At 38.5% G+C, this 13,902-nt stretch overlaps 1 protein-coding gene across 8 annotated transcripts in view; it reads right to left on the reverse strand.

The window, feature by feature from the left end:
* LOC135073836 (protein roadkill) overlaps positions 1-13,902 on the reverse strand; it is a 61,857-nt gene that overhangs the window by 17,806 nt on the left and 30,149 nt on the right. For 2 of the 8 annotated variants that reach the window (XM_063968046.1, XM_063968041.1), the window contains exons 1-2: positions 12,713-12,958; positions 5,688-5,723 (exon numbers count right to left, since the gene is read on the reverse strand). The exons of 2 other annotated variants lie outside the window; for them this stretch is intronic. Coding sequence is in view for 2 of the 6 variants with exons in the window: in XM_063968041.1 (XP_063824111.1) it covers positions 5,688-5,723; positions 12,713-12,726 (50 nt within the window). In the remaining 4 variants the exon portion in view is untranslated. Of the gene's footprint in view, positions 1-5,687; positions 5,724-12,712; positions 12,959-13,902 lie in introns of those variants that run through there. 4 more of the 8 variants (XM_063968044.1, XM_063968048.1, XM_063968047.1 and 1 more) reach the window with 2 other exon arrangements.

Here is a 13,902-nt window from a genome sequence, read left to right on the forward strand (position 1 = left end):
AAATGTAACTAACTGTGAGTAAATAAATAGATGAATACAGGTCCTTTGAGGCTGTGATATTTCGCACAATTAATTGGGACATCCGGGAAAAAATCTGGAAATGGAAAATCTTATCGAATAACACTTCTGCAGAAAATTGCAATAATGCGCTCTAGTCTGTGGAAAAACTAGGTCCATCTAAGAGTTGCTTTGAAGATTGAGAGTCATTTACCTGCAGTAGGTACTGATACAAATATGTACTACGTGATCAACTTTTAGTAGTGCAAATGCTGATAAGATATCGCACTCGCAACGGTTCGTCCGAGGTCGATCAACAATTTGCCACTGTGACAAATAGAGCGGCCCGACCTACATACAGCTACAGTAAACCGCTCCTATGATGATTAACAATAGATGAATCATCTTATCACGCATCTTTAAGCCCAAAAGCAGGTCAGCACAAAAATTCATTTTCTGATAAAGGCAACAGCCGTGGTTATTAAGGCTAACATAGTGAGGGTAGGTAAAGGGACAACCGCGGCGGGCGGACCACCCACGAAATGGACTAGCGTTTGGGCACAAAAAACACTCATTATTAAACATTGGAGTTACGGCTCTATGATACATTAGGATTTCAGTAGTAATTTTTATGGTTGAAACAATGTTAGATTTGTTAATATGTATAACGTATAACGACAAATTAATTACATTGAATTTATTTTGTAGGTAGTGCAAATACGCCTGAAAACTTATTTGATGTTTTCAACCAAAAATGATTTGTGGTAAATATGCTACTATTGAAATAGGTAGATTGAATGAAAATAAATATTATTTCAATTTACCTATTGTCGTCGCCTGCCCACCGTAATTTCCCCCAACTTTCCGCTTACTTTTCTAAGTTATTTTATTTAACTACATATAAATATAAATGCGTTTGTATGGACTTTGAAGTCAACAACCCGTGAAAGCTTGGGCAATCTACGTAGTACATATCATCGGTCTCCCGCCGTCTTATTATAGATGTCACCCGACCTGCTCGCATCCTCTTCTATATTTAAGTCCTCACGTTGTCGTTTCACAACATTTTTGAGATCAACATTATAAACTAAGTCTTCAAACGATTATTATCGGCCGTTTCGCAATGTTTGTGATAAATCAAGATTTAATTGGTCCAATTTCATAATATCCTAGTCTAGAGCTGTCAGAAAGATTGTAAACTAAATGAGAAAGATCGGACCTGAAAGGATGAACGGTAACTCCGCTTGTATCATAGGAGGCTAAAGCTTAAAAATACAATTGATTAAAAATTATAATACTATCCGATCATTCGATAAACTTTTAAAGGTTGACAATAGCCAATGTGCCACCATAATTTAGCAGTGAATAACAAAAATGGCGGACACTTGGCGAGACAATAGAATTAGAATAAGGACGTGTAGAACAATAGCGTCCTGATACGCATATGAGTGGTTTTATTTTCAATCGCTCATTGATGCAGCGGGCGAGCCAAGGGGGGCGAAGCAAGTGAGCAATGCCCTCTTTACGACAACTGCATACTGTGACTCAGACGCCCTCAGGACGACCCGGCATTATAGGGTCCTCGACTGAGCTCATCTGAAGGACGGGGTGTTTACCGCGAACAAATGTCCAACGCTATCGGTTCAATTCTGTAAACACCGACAACGCAAACTCGACAATAACATAACAAAGATACCACGTATTCAATTGTTAATTGCCGCCATTACAAACCTGTAACAGGAAAAATCTAAGGCTCAGATGTAATTTATTAATAAATGTACCTTGTACATAGTATTCGTATTAATTTGCAATTTTATTGCAGCAATGGCAACTGAGAATCTGAGATTCACAATAGCATACAATAAATGTGCATACATACTTGAGCAGTACAGTCAATATTAATAAACACGAGTTTCAAGAACAATAAAAATCGCCGGTGTTAGAAAAATGTAGAGTTTGACTTTACAAGTTAATCCTAACATATCTCGAGCCGCAAGGTGATCTTGTGACTGTGAATAAAAGATGTTACTGCTTGAAATAGATATTTTCAGTGTGTGCTGTATAACAGAAGACGTTTGAAGTAACGAGGTTAACGTGGTCTCGACAGCATTTTTAGTGATGCACCGTAACGTTAGCTCGGATTTCGGTTTGATATAAGTTAGGTACTGAAATATGGCTTTTCAACTTTGATAACTTACATTATATCATAGGGCACAGAGAATTACAGTATTTGAAAGTTGTTGCTGTTAGTTTTTTTTCTATATCCAAACCAAACCAGATAAAAGAGTATGTAGAGTCATCTTTACTTCTATGCGTAGTTAGAAAACATTAACTTTTAATGGTTCCTTGATTTTAAATAGCTAGATTTGAGAACTAATGCTATTAAGAAATCGTGTTATTGTATATCTCTAGCGTATGTTATTTGTAGCGTACACTTTAATAACAGATGTATTGTGTTCATGGATGACCTACTGGATATTGCGCTTGGTAATACCTTTCATGGTCATAAAAATAAGTAATTTTGCTTTTGTCCACTAAAAAGAGATAAACGGAGGCATTGATAGAGCGAGATTGACCGGAGGCAATGTATAAAACTGTTCACACAATAAAATTGTTCATAAAGTATCGTGTTTACGCTGTGACCGCAACCTCAAACTACCGAGGTGGTATCTTTAAATTGTTAATAACCTTTGTAAAGCGATCTTGAATGCTGAAACGGTTTAGTTTATGCTAAAACATTTTCGGAGAAGTTAGTTAGCTGAACCAAATTACTAAAGATATTATTTTATGAAGTTGGTGCCTTTGAAGTTCGAGTGTCTGAAAACGCGGGTTCGGGGTGAATTTAATTTCACAGACCGGCTTGGCGTCGTGTCACTGAGCGGTACCTACGACCTCCAGACGTTTCAGAGGCTAGCAGTTGTTTTTCGACAGAGTACCTAATACCGCAGTGCGATCGTAACTAGCAGGGCTTCTATCAAATTACTTAAAGAATGGATAATTTATTTAGCAATTTCAAACGAAATGAAGTAGGCGATACTTACCTAATAAATTAATTTGAATTTTTTTTATAAAAGAAGTCATAATTTGGAGATATCTTAAAATCCCTATTCCTTCCCCTACAATTTTAAAATAAGAATTTTAAAATTGTAGGGGAAAGAGCGGAAGTTCTTCTTTATTTCATTTAGGTACTTCACACCTAACTTGCTAATGACTTATTACGTAAAGAGCCGTGATATTTTTTCATAAATATGTTTAAATAAATGGCTTCAGCAGTGCAAACAATAGGTACCTACGATGTGCGGAATAATCAAACACACGACATTCTCAAGGCTGCGGTAGTCGTCACCGTCTCAGGCCGACGCAAGTGTAACGATAAATGCTCAATGTCAAAGCCGGATAATTGAGAAAGAAAAGAAAAAATGGACAAAGATCAAATGCTCTTTTTCAGAATACAATATAACCGCAGCATGCGTATCTCAATAATATAGAATAATGTTTACAATTTCTATTGATTTCTCGACTTTTGCTTTGTTTTTGGACATGTAGAGTCATGTCTTTAATTTTATTTAAACATTGCTCACGGGCTTGAGAATTTATTAGTGTAGGTATTTCCTCATGTTTCATAACATTATTTACTTATTGAGTGTATCGAAATAAAATTGTATTGTGAACTAGGAGGCACAGTTAACGAATGATACCTAACTACAAAAAAATTTCAATTTTTAAAAGAGACAAGTTAATTTGAATTTCATTTTGGATAAATTATTATATTAATTTAGCAATTTTGTTTTTTAATAGATTCTTATTTTACCACTAAGTATTTCCAACGATCACGTATCTAATCCGTGCTGTGTGTGTTTTTATCTATTCTGATACACAGCACCCACCTACGTGTCAGTTTATGTTTTGCAAAGCGTGACATTTGGATATACATTATCTGCGAATTGATAAAATTCTTGAATCTCGATGCGGATGGTTTTCACAAAACTATTGGCACAATTATTCCCAGCTAAGCACGTTCATAATTTGCATGTAAATCGATTTACACATACGATATCGATGGACGCATGAACGCATCATAGGAGGTTATAGAACATGCAGCGCAATATGCAAAGCAGTTACATAAATAAACATTCCAGTACATGACGACTGCGAGAGCCTACTTAGAACTAGAGGTCCTACAATCGATATTCGATTATTCAGAGATAGCTATCAGTAAATCGATTGGTATAGCAACTATTATATCGCGCGGTTGGCAAAATTAGAAAATATGAACGTCTGCCAAATTACTGTCTTTAAATCAATTTAGTTTATGTCTTGTGTGTTCTGGAAGAGATCATCCGTAGCGATTAGTTCAGCGCATGTATTATATATTTTTAATTGTTAGATTTTGTATCTAGTTTCAAACAGCTCCAAATACTACATTCTTGCTTCAATAGTGTCAGAGACATCGATATAGTCCCAGCATTTGTTTCCAATTGAATTTGAATCGGTACGAATGTCAGATATCAGTTGTAATGCAAACATCGCACATCCCTACGCGGAACTGATGAGCACCACCTCTATTCGTCCGAGATGCTCGGGGACGCGCAAGGTGACCGCGACTAGCGTCAAGCGCACGCTGTCGCACTATGCCGCATAAATACAGGCTGGAATGACGCACACGAAAAGAAAAAAGAATACAATTAGAAAAAATATATTATTTACTACCTACAGAGCCTATTACTATTTATCGGGTGACATAATCGATCGAGAAGTTATTGGAATCGATAGGGTACGATATAAAATATTAATAAATTGTTATCGTTTTGACATTGAAAGATAAACATTCAATGACGAAAATATGAATGATTGCTGCGGATACAGTTTATAACCAATGCCTAGCACACGTGAGCGAATTTTTTAAAGGTTTCGTTTGTATAGGAAATCACGGAAATTATCATATTTTTTACATAACAAGCCCGGCTATTTATATCAGCAGCTCACAATTCACAAGTAACAAATATTTAAAGATCACTTATAGAGCAAATGTGATACTAAGTAATCAAGAGAAATATTGGCAAATGGCGAACAACTGTCTTATTTACCAACAATATTCAAGACACGGCTTCTGAATACCACTGAAGTTCCACTTGAGTCTTGGCTTCAATCCAAAGTCGTAGGGATAAGCGACGGCTGCCTATACATTGTGTAACTAGCTTTCTATCTATGGGAAATACAAGGCCCCAACTCGATAACAATGATACTTTGAAGGTTACCGTAATAATGTATGATGTCACGTCAATGTATCAATAAATAAAATAAAAAATATTAACGGAACGTTAGTTTCCTTGTTCAAACAAAGTAAATGCTTTGTTGTCATTGTCTTTCCACAGCCGTGTAAGTGGCGTAAAGGAAACAGTATAATGAGCACAACCTCTGCTGTCGCTTGGCAAAGTGGTATGGCCTCGTGAAGAAACCCGAGCGATGGATCGACCAACTAAATAATGGTGAGACTGGGCGTTACGTCATGGCCTTCATGGGCGGCGCTGTGACGTAGCCGCTGGCCGCATGCATGCCTACCTGTTTGCACGTGGCCTATTATGCTACTTAATAATTACGCATTACCTAGCATCACTAACGCTCCCAAAGAGAAATTAAATTAAAAGTAACAACTAAGTAAAAATAAAGAATTAAAAAGTATTACGTACTTTAACCAAGGAGAGCGCGCGGTTTGCTGATTATACCTAGAAAGGAAATGAAAATTCATATAACAGAAATTCAATAGACGGCAGTAAGGTCTACTAGGATCAAGGCTTGTAGCACAAAAGATTATCATTGGCACCGCGAGGCGAGGATAAGCTGCGAGGCGGAAGCGAACGGGCGAGGACGAGGACGAACGACCAATTCACAAACTACGTACAGCTGAAGCGGTAAACATTCCGACGCGAGATATACCTACTATACTTCAACGCGTTGCGTTCGCGTTACGATAATATTCAGGAAATCGATAAACTCTACAATTATCTAGAGCTAGATATTCAGCAGATTACTGAGGCACTTATTAAACGGGTAGGTGATAAAACTCGTAGGTGAGTTAGTACTTTGCTTATTGAAAATATCAGCATCGCATTTCACTTGGCAAGTTTTTATCAATTTGCCCACAAATTATCAAAGAAATAAAAAGTTTACATATCGATACCGAAACCGAGCATACAATTAAAAGAGAATGGCATCTTTTTCCCAGGAACCCCAAGTAAACCGGATCAGCGCTGAATGGGTCGAGTGTCAATTTATTATGATGACACTTGGTGTTTTAAATACAAAGAGTGATGTGAGCAAGAGTAAACGGGCGTATTAAGTTATGCAACATTCCGCGACACACGATGCAAGGTGGGCCAGCGCGGGGAACCGAAACCGCCACAGCCCGCGCTCCGCCTTACGTGCAACAACATTTGGCAACACATTGGAAAGCTGAGGCTTCGACAGCCGTGAAACACGGCGTGGAAACGCTAATCTAACTGGGATAGATTGATTTACGATTCAAACGAGAAACTGTGCCACCTCGGCCCTACTGCACACGTCCTACTTTAATTTAACATGAATATGCAAACCGATCTCTCTCAGATCAAAGGAAAATATCGTTCACAATTGCTGTTATACCTTTAAGTTTCACTCCTTACAGCAAACACTTGTTGTGAAAATGTGTTAATCAAAAAGACAAACATCGGCCTTAAATTTTATTGTCCTACGAATTACTAGATGACTAAAATGATTGGCTAGACCTTGAATTCAGCCTAATATAAATTGTATGACCCCACTTCCTCGTACGGTTGCGAGGGTCGTCGCTGTCAATTACGTTAAATTTTATGATGGTCAAAGCAGATAGAGTCTAGGTTGGAAAACAGAAATGTCAGGGTGCAATTGAATTGTTGACTTTAAAATGTGTTTGGTAGCCCTGACACGTCATTTGTTTGTGGGCGTGTGCTAGTGTTGCGGGGTCGCGCTTGGTGGTGTGCGTATGTCAACTCGAGACTCAGCTGAAGTCGGTACCAGCTCAGCACCGGGCATCGAGAACGCGACCCGGTTCGCTGTTCGAGAAAGCATCGACAAAACTCGGTTGAGGCCGCACAAAACCAGGCGGACGTACACTTTCAGTCTTCGTGTGCGGACCGTGTGTATATTAAGAAATACTAGATAAAAAACACGATAGGAAACGTCCTATGCTAACAGCAGAAATGCTACTTTTTTGCAAAACTGGGTGTTGAAAGCAACATTTATTAAATTGCAATACAATCGTTTAAATAACCATTGAAATGTTATAGTGATAGAGGCAACTCGAAAACCTGATTTTGAACCGATCTCAGCACAGATGAGAGACAAAACGAAAAAATCCAAGTCACTTAGTATTGCAGCAAATAGGCATATAGAAAAACCGCTACGGGACCGACATTACAATGGCTATCAATCAATCATCTAACGCGATGTGAGCTGTCATCATTAGATTCTATTTGGAAATGAAATTAAAACCGCCAAGTTAGCGGTGAATTTGTCAGTTTAAAATAAATTAGATCATGCGTACCTAACTACCGACTGCGAAGTAGAACCTTGGATTTGACGCCCCCGTTCTACTTTCCTACATCTCAACAATGCGTTAATCACCACCCGTCAGGAGTTATAAATTGCCATACGCAATAGATCTAAATATATGGAATTGTAAAAAACAAAATCATTTTAGACCATTGAAGAATGAATTGTTCGGAGAATGTTACGTAACAATGAGAAGTCTTTATGAATGAACTTTTGAAGTCTAATGTGGGATACACATTAACTCTTATTATAAAACAGTCTACTCCATAATCATAAAAGAACATGGATTATAAAAGAGGGATTATAAATTATAATTTAAATTAAATTACCGGCGCATCAGTGACATAAAATCTGTGGCATCCATCAGTCATTACATTACCCAGTTTATACTGTTGAAGCAGGAAAAACGGGGTCAAATTTGGCATTGTAATGCATTTGACCTACATGGCAAATGAGTGGCATTTGAAAAAGTTAGGCAAGGTATTGGGTGTTGTGCTGAGAGTTCAGGGTTCTTTAAAAACGTTTGGTGTAAAAATTTTATTATTTACTACACATAAATAGTGTTAACAAATGTCAGACTAGTGTGAAGTTTTTGCATTGGTAATAAAATCAACGATAATAGCAATTTATCGTTTTCATTACTTCATAACCTCATCTCTCTATTTACATTTTGATTTGCATGTGTAGTTTTTTATAATAACTCAATCCACTTTTTATACTTAGTCTATTTTATTTATCAATACTACAAGCAAGCAACCAGTTTTCTTTCAAATTGTTTGTCGGCATAGTTTGACAAACATTTCTAAATGGAAAGCTAAAGCGGTATCTTTTTTGGTACATAAAGATGTATTTGTTCATGTAATAAAGAACTGTGCGTGCGCTTTCCACCTCATAACCACAGCACGCCAGTTTCGGGTCATGCCACACAGAAGGGGCACAAGGTAAAAGATGGTGCATTGAAAATGGCCTTAAGCCCAATAGCGATCTGCGTGTTGCTTCCTATTGGCGACGAGGCGACAATGCCACAGCCGCTGTCGGCTCATGAAGGTGAGGCTGCAAAGGTCGGTCAACATTCGATCACTAACCTGAAGCTGGTTTATGCAGCCTCAAAAGATTGTTACTTGTCACCCACAATCATAAAATCCCATTAATAAATCATGTTTCAAAAAGCGGACAACATAAACGCATTCAGGACAAACCCTTGAAAGTAAATGTCGAATGCGAATGGCCCGACCTCTAACGTAGACAACTTTTATTTATCATCTGCGGGAGGGCAACATGATTCTAAAGCTTGCATCTCACGGAAGTGGTCCAGCGTTAGATTGCAAGATAGTGAAATTAATGTGACTCTAGTACACGATCAGTGAGCAAGTCACGAAAAATCTTTTTACCAGCTCAATTTCAAAATAATCTGGTTCAGTGCACCAAAATATTTTATGTTTAAATTAACGCTGGTAATATTACCAAATAACGTCAACATAACAAGGTGAAAACCAGTGACCCTAAAGCATTAAACAGAGCTAAGTAAGGTAAGCACAAATACTCAAGTTTACGGGTCAACTGTGGCAGGGCTACCGGTGGGAGGCAGAGGGGTTCGAAGGGCGTAGGGCCCGCGGGGGAGGACCCTGACACAGATCCGCACTCATCAGTGAAGCGCTGGAGGCCTCGAGATTCGGCTTCTATGTAATCATCGATTCCTCGACGCACCACGGCGTGTTACGCACAAAATGGGTCAACGCGCTCTCCGAGCTAGTGGAGTACGCCCGATGTCCCCGTTCCGAATTGCTCCCTCGGCAAATTAACGCCTCTGCTGCCGTGCTCCAAATCGGCCACGGATAAATTTATAAAGCTAGTTATACTTATTCATCTTGTTTATTTTTCACTGGGACACACTCATTAGCTTCAATAAAAACTAGGACTCTTGAAAACTCTAAGCGTGCACGAGACGAGCTCATAATTTTCTCGTACGTGACAATTTGGTAGCGGTTTCAGGGGTACTTTCAGCTTGGCCCTAATAACGTGTACTTTTGCAACAACAAATCAATCATCACAGAAAAGTGCTTTCTTGTTGATCTGACAAAAGTATTATTAAACAGATTTATTTTTCTGTTAAAATAGTAGTCTTCACATCAATATCGCAGTAACCTTTTTAACATACATAATTATCTTTTCTAATTTCTTTACAAGGTAACATTGTGAGTTGAATAGAGATCTCTATTGAAAAGCTATGCCATTACACTGTCAGAATGAGTTGAGCGCTATTAGCGAAAAGAAAAGCGAGTCGTTCAGAGCCGCGAGTTGGTGAAACTATAATCGAGATCATCGCACAAAAGAGAAGGCGCCACGCATCGCGCCGAAGAAACGACGACGACGACAGCGACGCACTTTCCATCGACAAAGACGCGTTATTCAAATTATGAAGTTTCACCAAAGAAACAATTTGACTCCGCCGTTCTCTCGATTCCCTTGCAACGATACAACAAACGACCGTAACAACAACAAGAACGAGAAAAAATATCACAACATTCACAATCAATAATCGAAACGATCAAATAAAAGTATTACCTTCCTCAAGTTTTACGAATTCCGTCTCGTAATCGTTCTTTTACGAATTTTCTCAAACAAATATTAGCTGTTTTTAAATAGCCTTGGCCTTGTGAAACGTACAAAACGCGATAATAAAACACAGTTGGAAATACATAATGACTTCAAACAAAGTTATACTGATGTGCGTTATTATTACGTAACTGTGTTAGGTAAACTCATTTAAACTAATTCGATAAATAACTAAATAATAACTGTTAAAAAAGAATTATTCAAGAGGCGTCAATTTAAAAAATTATAAACAAGAAAATAGCTATTAGCTATGATGCTGTTAGATTTTGGAACAAAGCCAGTGTATAGCAAACGTGGTTATCTTTTGCTCGACAGCAATTTTATAGATTCGACTCTCATTATTTCAGCGTAACACCGTTTCGTTTCGCCTAACGGACAGTTCTGTTTAACTGGGCTTTATCGTAACCAAAATACGACTTCGGTGCCGCCAAAACCCACTTTAGTTATCGCATTCCGCTGTCAGCGAAACAGGAGCACGGAGTTGAGAGCGGGCCCGGCCCGGCACAATCTCTTGTGAGCGAGCGCACCGGCCCTCGGCTAAATTGATACATTCTTGCGAAATAACCTCGCCCAACTTATTTGAAACACAATCGAAACAAATAGAAAGGCTTCACTTAAACAACCGCAAGGTGATAAGCGAGAAATTACACACGATATGTTGTGTTCGTATCAGAAAACTGACGAACAATGAGTAAAATTTCGCAGAGCGCAAAGCGACAAAAAGTTACCAATTCATAAGGTGAGAATGGCGAAGCAGTTAAACTACTTGCAACAAGGCCATTAAATGCTGTACATAATTGTACACCATTACAACAGCTTACATATTAGGGATTGATGCAATAAATACATTAGATTTAAATTACTGACGCTATTAAAATAGTATTAAGAGTCATAAATTTCTTGAAATTTCAATTCCATTTGTTACGGAAAAGAAGAATAATCTTATAGTAGTCCATGCAGAAAATCGAAACAGTTCATTGCACACGGCTGCAACATGCAAACTTGATAAATATTGAAAACGAAACAAAATAATAACTAACATCCCTCAGCTGTTCCTGTAAGAGCGGTGCAACTGAAGCATTAAGGAAGGGAAAAGGCGCGCAGGGGACGGTCGAGTAGAGGCGGTGCCACCTACCCGCAACGTTGCTGCTCTTCCGTGCATTCTCCGTGCAGGTCGACGACCTCGGGAAGGCGCATCTCCGCAAATCCTTACTGCTACCCACACCAATATATCTAGCTACAGACGGTTCGACGTCGCATGCTTAGGGGAGAACGAAGACGGTGCAAATATATCTCTACCTAAGTATAAACGTCTCGCTGAAACCTTACTGAATTTTACATTTTACTGCTTTGAAATGCTAATGATAATACAAATAATGTTATTGTTAGTTTTTACGTCATGTTTGCGATATTAATTGTAGAAACAACGTGATACAGATACGCAGAGGATAACAACAATGTAGAAAACTGGTAAGCTTGTGTAACTCTATAAAAAGTGGCACGAAAAAAGACATTATTATTGGAAGTGGCAACCGTTTTCCGGTCGGGACTGACTTGCTACCTGCTTGGGGTGAATCGGCTCTTGATCGGCTCGAAGTATCAATCATCCGCGTTATTTAAGAGTTTACGTATTACCAAGTTACAGTGTTTGATAACACAGAAAACGACTCTACATTCTAGAGTGGAAGATTGAAATTTGTTTGTCTAGAATGTAAAAGATTTCTACATTTTACATTAGTTAATGCGTAAACTAATTAATATACGTTTTCTACAAACTAGCCATGAACATTAAGTAGAAACTCAGTCATTATTTGGTAAACACGTTAACAACAATAATGAAATTACTGGTACAATTAACATTAAGGTAAAAGAAATCGTTAGTTTGACCGTTGAATTACATTTCGTTTTAGAGAGTTTATTTCCTGCATCAACAATTTCCAAATCCAACACGCCATCAAAAATAAGGGAATACGAAACAGGGGTTTCGTTAATACTTAGGGTTCCCGTAGCGAACGAGGGTGCGAAGGAATAAACAGAAAACATAGAAATAGCATCAACGACATGCTTTGGTGATCCATTTGGGGTAAATTCAGACAAAGATAATAGCATAATATTTTTAGTCTTATTAGTTAAATGAAATTGTGTTGTGTTGTTCATTAGCTTAATAATAGTAGTAGTAAAAGTGCCTCGATTTCTAAATGGCTCCCTCTACTACCTGTCGTTTATCGTTTAGCTTACACAACAAGGAAAGTTAAATGCGCGTGGTGCAAAGCAACTTTCGCCCATTGTAGCGATAAGTAACAAACGAAATCAACACACCATATTAAAACCATTACAGGAAGTTAGTGCCAAATTATACAAAGGGTACAAGAGGGTCATAACCACAACGCTGAGGGAAGGTCTGTCCACAAACTATTTCCGTACCGGTCCAACTTCTCAAGTTCTAAATCAAATAACGACCGCAAGTCCTTCGATGAACATGATAAAATAAACTAGTTCCGTGTTGACTCCAACAACCAAAATAGCTCACCTGGCTAAGGCCATTATTCGTTCGTATAATCCAATTTTCCAAAACAGTGGCACCACTTCGAATACACAAATCACAAGCGGAGATGTATGGTTAATGTTCACATGTACCGATAATCACCGGTATGCGAAAGTGTATCACGATATCACGTTTGACAGTTTCACTTCACCACATGGCTGTCGAGTTGCGGGCGATGTCGTGACAGACGCGCGCAACGCTCGACGTCTGACGGGCGACTGGAGTGGTGTTGTTCGTCAAGTGCGGCCGATTGGGGGTTTCAGCCGAGCGGAGGCGCGGGGCCTGCGAGGGCGGAGCGCCCGCAGCCGGCGCCCGCGGGACAGCTGCGCACCACGGACCCTTTCTCCGCTCCGTCTCCATTGTGATGGTGAAAGCTTAAGCCTGTTTACAAGCTCTTCGCTATTACAATTCACGCTAACCGAAAACCGACTATGCTGAAAGTCGAATATCCTCTTATGAAATTAAATTAAATACTTGAGTATTTCGAAATTTTCAAAGTACCCACATTTAAATGGATTTGAAAGCTACAATAAGATGTAGAGCTTTTGGGACAAACATATTTATTGCGTAATTATAGTCTATCCAATATAGCTTGATTAGAATGACAGCTGTCATCAAAAGTAACGACATAACTTTGTAGTAGCGATCAATGAGAGCTAAATATTGGCGGACAAGAAATAATTCACGTCTGACCTACAAACAATATTTTCGACGACAGTGCTTCCAATAAAAATGATAATTTCGTGTAAATGCAGCGTTAAATTACACCAATAAGTAGTAATTCGAAATTATAAAAATCAAGCTAGAGTATTAACGACGTCTCTACAAGGTTATCTCGAGTTACAAAAATGTTAGTGTTGGGACATATCGACAAATGTCATATTAAATTAAAACCATGGGGTCCAAGCGCTCGTTCCTTTTATAAGGAACTGGCAAAGAGGCTCACCGAGGTGACCGGTGATCAAAAGGCTGGCAGCTATTTCGGCCAGAGAATTAGCCTGGCCATTCAACGTGGCAATGCTGCCAGCCTTTTGTTAGCCAGTGCCAGTGTTTAGTTTTTATCATAAGTAATTTTAAAATTTTAGTTTTTAAGTCATTTTAAATTAAAACTATTTTTTTAACATATTTTTTAACATATTTAAGTCAAGTTATACGTTTTTCTAAATGTTCACTAT

Source organism: Ostrinia nubilalis, chromosome 8, assembly GCF_963855985.1.
Source record: "Ostrinia nubilalis chromosome 8, ilOstNubi1.1, whole genome shotgun sequence".
NCBI classification, from domain to species: domain Eukaryota; kingdom Metazoa; phylum Arthropoda; class Insecta; order Lepidoptera; family Crambidae; genus Ostrinia; species Ostrinia nubilalis.